The 10,201-nt window shown below is 38.2% G+C and overlaps 1 protein-coding gene across 2 annotated transcripts; it reads right to left on the minus strand.

The window, feature by feature from the left end:
* Positions 1 to 87: 87 nt before the first annotated feature.
* Positions 88 to 8,485, minus strand: LOC129790471 (cholinesterase). Of its 2 annotated transcripts, none has more exons than XM_055827961.1 (7): positions 8,382 to 8,485; positions 7,068 to 7,499; positions 5,374 to 5,515; positions 3,922 to 5,092; positions 2,804 to 2,991; positions 2,135 to 2,739; positions 88 to 2,042 (listed from the first exon to the last, which is right to left on the minus strand). In XM_055827961.1, the coding sequence occupies exons 2-7, from the start codon at positions 7,289 to 7,291 to the stop codon at positions 1,553 to 1,555; spliced, it is 2,820 nt and encodes a 939-aa protein (XP_055683936.1). In that variant the 5' UTR covers positions 7,292 to 7,499; positions 8,382 to 8,485; the 3' UTR covers positions 88 to 1,552. The 2 variants fall into 2 exon arrangements, with proteins under 2 accessions (XP_055683936.1, XP_055683935.1); XM_055827960.1 differs by having other exon boundaries at positions 8,075 to 8,446.
* Positions 8,486 to 10,201: the final 1,716 nt, after the last annotated feature.

Below are 10,201 nucleotides of genomic sequence, written 5' to 3' on the forward strand. Positions count from 1 at the left end.
GAGAGGTGTTTGCTGAACATTTTAGAGCAGTTTGTAGGTGAAAATGAAGTAAAACCCCGAAGCTGTAATTGAATGAAAATTATGGTGTCGTGTACATATAGTAAGTTTATTGCGACACTGTGTAAAAAAATAAACAATTTTACAACACTCAATGGATGATGCAAAAGTAGCACATGGACGGTCATGAGTACAGAGATTCTTCTCTTTACAGAACCAACAAACGTACACACGCATAGAAACACATAAAAACTCATAAAAAACATACAAAACAAATACATAAATTGAGTTTAAAAATGTATATAAAATACATGAATATAAAAATTTACAATTTTTAAGCTCATTTTGCAGTCATACAGAAAAGAGTTACAAACTAGAAGCTACATAATGCACATTACATATGATTATGGAGAGATCTTATAAAATACAATTTTATATTACGCTTATTTAATTAACGATCTTTCGCAATCGAGATCATTTGGGGTTGGGCTCCAAGTGCCCGGACGTAGATTCGATTGTCGAAAGGTCTATTGGACGGATTTCTGATATCGGTATAAGATGTTGGGAATGAAAAAAATTTACAAAAAAATACTTTTCCCATTTATATTTCCTAAATATATTATATAATAATTATTTACTCATTAAAAAAAATATTAAGCCTTAATTCCTATAATTTATTATTATATAAAAATTCTCTTGTTTTTTTCTGATTTTTTGTACTAAAAAAAAGTTAATACAAAATTCAAAACTCTAAATACGCTAGAAATGCGGCACTTTGTGCCATCTTATGTAGGTTTTTAAGACAACAAAAAAAGTGTAATGATGTAAAAATAATAATACAAAGCTAAATGGGTTAGCCCAAGAGGGGGGAATTTTAAAAGAAGAAAAAAATACAAGCGATGCCTTAATAAATAATGCACAATGTTTTATTTTTTGAATGTCTGACTTCTTGGTCCTGCTGATGTGGAGTAACGCACGAAAATTCTCTAATTCTCCGCGGAAATAAAATGCGGTAAAGGCACCTCTTAGTTTTTTTTTCGTGGAAACTTTTCAGACTTTTGATTGTGATTTTCATGTGGAGAATATTACGAAAATATCCTTGGAAAATTTCTATGTAATGGAATTTCTCCGTGGATTTTTTCCTAATTTTTTCATTGATTTTAAAATTTATGATTCTTGAAAATCATGGAAATGGTCTCCAAATGACTTTTATGTTCTGGAAGGTCTAAAAGATATTTTTTTGTTTGCAAGAATATGGAAAACTTGGGAGATTTTCCAATGGAAGAATCAGAATAAAAGTCATAAAAAACCTGGAGAATTTTCCAAGAAAAAGGTTCCTTAATTTCATTTTTCTTGTATAGTTCTTGTTTTCATTAGAACTACAAAAGAAAATGCAATGAAAATTGAAAAAGGACACATTTCACAGATCTCGAGGAGATTTGTGTGAATTTCGTTTTAGGAAATTTCTTTGGAATTCCATCATGATTCCACATTTTCTCCACGGGAAAATTTCCTATCTCCTCCACAAATACTATTGAATTATTGTTTTTTTTCCCTAAACTTCGGTCTGTGGTACTCCTTCCACAAGTTGTGTCTTGCTGGTTTTCACGGTCTTCCTGCTGGCTGGAATGGGTGTTCCGTGTGAGGATGTTTTCACATCCACGGGGCTACTCGTCATGGCTTCGCGTGATTTCTCAAAGTCTGCCAGGAGGTTCTTTCCATCGCTCCCCTTGCCTTTGTTGTTGAGGTTTCGATCGTAGTTACCGTCGCGGCCATTCTGGGCGCCCTCCTTGAGGGAGATGGCACTCTTTAGGGAGCTCTGACTGCCCGACTTTGCGGTGGGATTTGTGGCCAGAGAGCTCGGTGATCGCACCGAAGAGATATCTGTTGGTGGACCGGATTTCTTAGGCGTGTCGCGGAATTCGTAGATATTTTCACGTGATCGCAACGGGTGCGTTTGGGAGATATTTTCAATTCCTGCATCACCATCGGCTCCTGTATTATCCACCATGAAGACATCGCCGTCGTAGAAGCGATCAGATTGTCTGGAAATGGAGAAATTTCGTTTAATGTTTGACTCTTGTCCGCCATTTTGATGGCGTCTTTCAAAATGGCGGCAACGCTTTGAAAAACTAACCTCTTAGCATTCCGCCAGAGAATGCAACAAACAACCAAAAGAATCACCAAGAACAGACACACAGCTGATATGCTCCAGAAGGCGATCTGGAGTGGTTGCTGTGGCTCCCACCAGTACTCCGTTGATGGGGGATAAGTTGGTACAAGAACACCCACAACAGTTGGGAGGTACTGCGTCCAGAAGGCACATTGCTTCTGTCGATAGTTCATCCTGATTGTGGAGTTGAATGTTGTGTTCAAGTTGAGGTATCTCAACTCTCCATTGATGGCTTTATCAAAGTGTAGCCCCAACACCTGCTGGGGCGTTGGATTCCCGAAGCGTGCAAAGTCTGAGAAGGTTTTCATGAAGAAATGGCTCATGTTGCGATCATTGTCCGTCCACATATTCCTCTCTAAACGATCTCGCTTCGGGAAGAACTCCACGTCCATAAAGGGAGCTCCTGTTAGGAAGTAGTGTTCAATGTTGTGCGGCACTGCTCGCCAATTCTGTAGCCTCATGCCCTCCACGGTGGTATTGAGGACGTACATGTAAACCGGGACGTTTTGTTCAACCAAGAGTTTGGTCATTTGATCACTTGGGGCTCGATAAATAAAATCAGAGAGCAACTGGAAGCAAAAGAAGTTCGTTAACAGAGTCTTCAAAAAGGATTCATGACAATGGGAGACTCACATTTATGTATTCCTCCCTGATGTAGGTTTTGTTCGAAGGATCTGGCCAATGGGTATACATGTACTTGATGGCCTCGTAGGTTCCATTCAAATTTAGGGTGTAGTTGTACCTTAAAACAAGTTCCCGAATTTTTTGGTCCACAAAGTCTTCATCTATGTCAAAATAGGGTGCTAAACTCTCATTCTGATCTGCAAAGAAATGAAAGATTAAATGGTAAAAAAAAACTTCTAAAGAACCTAATATTTTATTATAGAATTTAGGTAATAATGAGCATGATTCTGATAAAAATCTTTTCTTTTCTAAAACCTTAAAAGTTTGTTTTAAGACTTTGACAGACGGAGTTGTTAAATCGTTCTGTTGTCGTTCAATAGAAGAAAAACAAAGAATTAGTTTTTCTATAAAACAGTCAGAAAGAATTTTAAGGAGCCCTAGAAAAGTAATTTTCTTTCAGAAATCCCAGAAACCCTATTAAAGAAAGAAAAAAATGTCAAAATCTTATAGGATTTTCTCAGAATGCCAAAACTGTTATAAACTGATGACTTGTAAGGAAAGAAAAGAAAGGATTTGTATCAGAATCTACAAATAATTACATATATGTATATAATATGTAATAAACATGGATATAATAAACCATTATTCATTCATTCATTCATTCTGCTCATTAAAAAATCTTTTGAGGAAGCATCTTTAATTTTTTTAGTCAGAATTAATAAATTAATTAAGAATTAAATCAATTTTCAATTAACTTTCAAACTTTAAGGCTTTTTTTAAACTTAAAATTGAAAAAATATCGCAGAAAATAATATTTTGAAATCTTCTGATGATTCATGTCATGAAAAATTAATTCTTCTTCTGCTAATTTTTTACCTTAGTCATCAATTAACTTCGGAAAATAGTTTATTTCTCCGAATGTGTGATATCAACTCCTGAATCACACACAGAATATACCTCAATAATGGAGAGAAGAATGTGGCTCAAGCTAAACTATCTTCCGTTGAAGCCTTTCTTATCACTTCAGCACGTGATAGCGTGTTATCATTCCAATTTCGCGCCATGATAAGCCCTTTTTAGGCTTCTTGCGATAAAATATTTGTTTTTTTTTTGTGAGGAAAACTTACATAGTACGTATGCTGCTTCTTGCGTTGTTACACCAGTCATGTAGTGGAGCCCCTTGTTGAATAATCCCTTCTTTATCATTTGCTCTGGGGTTTCCTTGAGGAATTGCCAATCCTTTTCGCGCCATCCTTCGTACCAATTGTCACCGGGATAGGTTAAATTCATATCCAATACCGGGCCCCAGGGGAAGAAGCCCACATCCGGGGCAAATTCGGCATTTGCAATTTCGTAGAAACTCCTTCCGAGACGGAGGCACTCTACAAGGCGGTAGGAGGACTCAATGTAGCACCCAAGGAGCTTCCCGTAGACTATACTCGTGTTCTGTGCTCTGTACTTGTCCACTGTGAGTGCCCATTCGGCTGTAGCTGATCCTGATTGAGCAATCACTCGGGTGACGATATTTCTCGTTTGTGGGGCAACCATTAGGAGTCCAGCTGAGGCAGCTCCTGCTCCGGGGCCGAAGAGTGTAATTGAGTGCCTGTCCCCGTTGAAGGCTTCAATGTTATCGTAGACCCAACGTATGGCCATGGCTTGATCGAGAATCCCATAGTTCCCAGGGGAGTTCTCATCAAACGTCGAAAGGAAGCCCAGGGCACCAAGGCGGTAGTTTATGGAAACAACGACGACTTCGTAGAAGGACGCAAGGACGTGGGCAGGGAAGAGATTTGAAGCTCCACGCGTGAATTCGCCGCCATGAATGTAAACCATCACGGGATATTTTTGCGGAACTCCAGAGCCCGTTTTGGGTGAGAAGACATTCAAGTAGAGGCAATCCTCATCCATGTCACGGATACCCTTTGTTGCTCCTGTGTACCGAACAGGTTGTGGGCAGGCAGGGCCGAAATCAACAGCCTGCATTAGTTGCCACCCTCGATGGGGGCGCGGTGGTTTAAAACGCCCCTCGTGCGTTGGGGGCAGTGCATAGGGGATGCCCAGGAAGACTGAGCACTGCCCCATTATCCTATCCACTGTACTATGCCATGGACGGTAGAAGGACAATGGGTCGGGATTGTCATACAGGTAAACCTTGAATCCCTGCACCTGCCCGTAGTTGGTGGTGACGAAGACATCTCTGTCAAGTGTGAGGGAGTCTCGTCGTAGTTTCCCCTGCAAATCCTCCCGCCATCCACCCAGAACACCTGGGAATGGGGTTTGGAAGGTGTTGGGATCACTCTGAAAAGCACAGAAGGTGAAAGAAAAAAAGAATTGGTGAGAAAAATGCATTGAAGTACGTCAATCCCACTGACCCATCTTGCATGGGAAGTGCATTCCATTCATTGTGAGAAATTCATCATTCTATCTGGCAAAGTAGAACAACTTGTTCCACTCACTTTAACACCAAACATCTGTGTGTACCGAAGAAGATTCCCCTGAATGGATGGCATTGTTTGCCAGCACAGAGATGCACTTCCCAGGCAGGAGATTCCCGCCACACATGCAGAAGATCAACTTACCGGATCAAATTTGAAGCGATCATCTCCCAATGGGGTGTCATGGGGATTTGGGTATTGTCCAGGTAACTTCTGCCCAGGGTAGAGATGACCATACCCAGCTGGTTGGTAATATCCATACCGTCGATCGTTGTACGTGTAAGTTCTGCACAAATGAGAAAAATCCCTCATTTAGCAACATTTTTTCCTTTCAAACTAAACGATCTTGTTGCTCTTCAAAGAGCTTCCCATCTAGACCAACTAATTGGGAGCAAATGCGTTTCCACAGAGAGTTCATTGATTCCCAGAAATTCCTTTCATGCTGAATATTCTTGTCTGGAATTTATTTGGCAAATTTTGCAGAGGAAGTTCCACATTATCAAAGTTCTCAGAGCCACGGCAGAAAATTATAATTCAACACGGCGGTACCAAAAGAGAAATCTTTCGAAAGATTTTAATGAATTAACCCGCTTAACCATCTTTCCGCGTGTAATGATCTATTTATTTGACTCAATTAGCCAACAGCTGGGTAATTAATCTCAAAGATGGAATTTCATTAAAAGCTCCATTATGTGGCCTTTGTGTGGAATATAATGAGATGAGCGAAAAGTTCATTGAAGGAATTTTTATAGAGAGAAAATTCATTGAAAGTTCAGAGGAAAATTAGGAATTTTCTTTAAGTTATTTTCCTGAGTAGGAGATTTGAAACGTTTTTTTTTTAATAAAAAAAAATTGAGCAAAGATCAAATTGAATTAATCATTTAAACCCTTGCTTAATACGTTAAGAATCGGTATAATACACGAAAGTAATTTTTTACGCGATATGTATAAAATATAAGTTATTCGTGTGGAAAAAGTTTTCCCGGCTGGCCAATAGTTTACTAACTGTTTGTTTACGTTATTAGAAATAAATCTGAGTGAGCAAAAATTTAATCAAACTAAGCATTTAAAACCTTGCTTAATACGTTAAGAATCGGTATAATACACGAATTTTTTACGCGATATGTATAAAATATTAGTTAATCGCGTATAAAAAGTCTACCCGGCTGGCCAATAGCTTTCTTATGTTAAGACATTATTAACATATTTGTAATTATTTTTTATAATTCAAAATTTTTATTTGTTTATTTTATGATATTTAATTAAGAGAATTTCTTACTCAATCATTATCAGCCAGGTAACGAAAATAATGAGACATTTTTTTACAATGCACAACGTATAAAAATGAGAACTTTAAAGACGTCCAGTGGGCTATATTGTCTAAAAAATAGCTATCTAAAATTTTCTGATATAATTTTAATAATATTTCTCACATTTTTCACAAAATAAAATAAATATTTCCTTTTAAATGAATTTACTTTTCTAAACATTAAATAAAGCGCGAGAACTTCATTCTTGGTACAAAAACAAGCATTAAAATGAAAACTAATCTTGTTTTGTCTGAAAATAAGGTCACTTTGGGAGCTTTTATCAAGAGATGTTTTCGAAGTTTTCTCAAAACGGTCACGTTTCCAAATTAGTCACAGCACCAGTATTCAATTGAAAAGTTTAATCGTATGCGTTTTTTGACCTCTAACTGTTACAGAAAAATTTCTTTCATTTTATGTATTTTAAATTCATTTTTAAGTGTTTTTAAAGTAGTTTCTTCACAGTTTTATGAGTTTAATGATTTTTTAATGAATTCTCCGAATTTTTTTCTGATTATTTGAGCTTCTCACCTGTATTCAGGATCACCGGGATTTGGTGGGTTGTAGTTGTTGACTCCATCGCGTGAATAAAATCGCGGATCTCTCGTTGTATACTGATCCCATTGAGCTCTTATTCCAACTGGTAGAACACACATTACACCCACAATCACTGCCAACCCCCGCCATCGCACAGAAATCCTTTTTTGGGGTTTTGTCTTAGAATTTTGGGCACTCTGTCTGAGATCTTGCGCCATCTTCCGTGGCGACTTTGGGCACTTTTTTCGCGCTTCACTCTGCAAACCAGTTCATGCGCGACCAACTCGTTCCCATCTCACTTCTTCGCGGAATATTTAAGGCGTTTTTTTTGGCTTGTTAAAGGGGGGCCAAACAAAAATGGCGTCAAAACACTTTGGTGGAGGACATATTTAGTATGTGTGGCGTCTTTTCGTTTAGTTCATTGCACTGCAATGAGAGGAAAATTGCATTTCATTTCACTTTTCAATTAATAAGATTACAAAAAAATGTTAAATAACACGGAAGGGGAGATTTTTTTCAGAATGAATAAAAAAGTGTAGCGAATGTGGGGAAAAATGCTACACAGTCTGATGATTAAGTGCGTTCTTGGAGTCTTTTAGTTAGAGTATTGTGTAGAATTTGTTGGAAAAAAAATCGCGTATCAAATTGCATGGTAATAAACACACGAAAATACGAGGGGGGGGGAAATGTTGTAGAATGTAAAATGCACCGATGTGCACAAAGGAGCTGACTGATCAACAATGGATTGGGCAAGAAGCCACCGGAGGTGCACAGAATGCGATTTGAGGGAAAATTAATACACCGAACAGGTTCTTGACGTCACCACCTCGCCAGGTAGATGGTGAGGAGTGAAGAAAAAGAGCCACCAGGTACGAATGATTCACGCGTTGAATGGAGAAACTTTGATGGCAATTTGGTATCCAAGATGGAGTCGCGGAGAAAACCGAAATCGCGGATTTTTTGAGAGACTTTTCGAGCAATTTTTCACTGAATTTTAACACCTGTGGGAATAAAATGCATAGGTGGGATCACAATGGTAACCAAGGAGAGGAATTTCTTATAAATAATCCTGAAGAAAGGCCACGAAAATGATTTTTTTGTCGGAGTAGCACAATCAATACAACGTTTCACCTGCCCGAAACTTTTGTGTTAGAGAAACGCAACACAAAAGGTACGAAAAGACGAAGGTGCGGGAAAGGGAGACAGGTGAATGCGATTAGATAAGGAATCGAGTCATCAGTGGACAAGGTAATCACAGTTGGAAGGCACAGAAATAGAGAAAAAAAAAATTCCTGAGCCGTATAGTACCTTTGGGGCCACGTTAACAAAACCCGCCAACGCCCAACCGACTCTGGTAGCGGGTTCGCGAGGCACACACGTCCGCAGGTTGACTATTCATCTGACCAACTGGCGCTTGAACGTGCACAACATTCACTTTTTTTCCCGTAAAACAATTCTCTATCTCACTCTCCATGACGAACTTGTGTGACGCCACACGCGGTTATACCTCATCCCCACCCCATAATTCCCAAGAAGCATTGTCTTCTCCATGATCATGTGGATTACTTTGGTGCATCATCTGTGGACCAATTAAAGCCAATTAGTCAACTTCGGAAGCACTTCTTTGACCTTTTTGCCACATACGAAATTTACCCGCGCCCGCGAGTTCAATTAATTAAAGATCCCCATTCATTGTGAATCATATACCGACGAATGGAGTGCAGCTCTGGCGAACACACCCTGCTTAGTGTTGGGCATGTGAGGCAATACGATAGGACGATGGGTTGGCCAGGAAGAATGAGCGCGAAAGGGAAGAAATTGATCCACGTGAAAAGGTTTTTGGCCTCTCCCGCGACATTCCTTGTGATTGCGACCGTTTGGAATATAAAACCCTTCAAATCTGTTTAGTGTTGTACAACAGATGGCGGTAGTTGTTTAAAATTTTCCCGCGTAAAATAGTGCAGTACCTTGTGGAAGAAATTGAGCAATTTTGTAAAAAAGAATATTGAAAAGCAATCGGGGAAGAAAATAGCTGCATGGGCTGAATGAAATTACTGGGAAAATTTTATGAATGGAAGAGAAGAAAGATATTTTCTCAGTAGAGGGCTAAAAGCATACATAAGAACACCTAGCGGGAAAATAAAAATGAAGAAAATTCCAAATAAAATTATTTTGATAGGGCTGAATATCACTGAGAACCTCAATAAACTTCAATAAACCAATTTGAAAAATTTTAAAGAGGAGAAAAGATTTTCACCAGCAGAGGGCTTAAATGTACACTGAAGACACCTAGTGGAAAAAAATAAATTAAAACAAATGGCCAAATATCTCTCTCATTGAGATAATTTTCTTTTTTTTTTACAAATTAATAGAGAGATAAAATCGCACTTGCAGAAAAATTCAGAAAATTCACTTATCGTCAACATTCCGTTGTTCATTGAGTACGTTCCCCTTCTGTTGTTCACTAATTGCGTTCCTTCGGAAACCCTTTGAGCCATCTCCGGGGAAACTATTTCGCTAAACAATTTAATTACATCAATTAGAGATTAATTACTTGTCGCCTATTCCACCATCTTTGCGTGGAATTCTTTGAAATGCTTTTTTATGATCAACACAGAAAGTTCCAATTGCAAGAAGCGGATGAAAATCTCACTTTTTCATGGAGTTTTTATCAATTTCTTAGACAGAGATACGTGTTAAAATGCTGGTTGGTGTTCAATATTTGAATTGCTTTTCGGGGAATTTTTCTTGTCGTGATATGCAAATAAATGTTGAACATCTTTAAGGGCGATAAAACGCCTTCAATTTTATTTTTCCAAATTAAATAAATATCTCGCAAGGGGGATCAAATTGGGCTCATTTTATTGATGAGGTGTACAGCAAAAATCGCTAATAGAAAATCAGGCAAAGTTTGATGAAAACTTCAAAATATCCTATTTGTCAACTTGAGAGCGTAAAGGGGCCTGAGGAAAATTTGTATGACAGGAAAGGAGATTATTCATCTGCCTATAAAAAACTACCTCATTCAAAAAATATTTTTGACCAATTTTATTTTGTTGGGAATCAAAAAAGAACAAGAAATCGTCAAAGAAACTTCCGATTTTTCACTGGTGTCAATAAGTTTAATC

Source organism: Lutzomyia longipalpis, chromosome 2, assembly GCF_024334085.1.
Source record: "Lutzomyia longipalpis isolate SR_M1_2022 chromosome 2, ASM2433408v1".
Classification (NCBI taxonomy): Eukaryota; Metazoa; Arthropoda; class Insecta; order Diptera; family Psychodidae; genus Lutzomyia; species Lutzomyia longipalpis.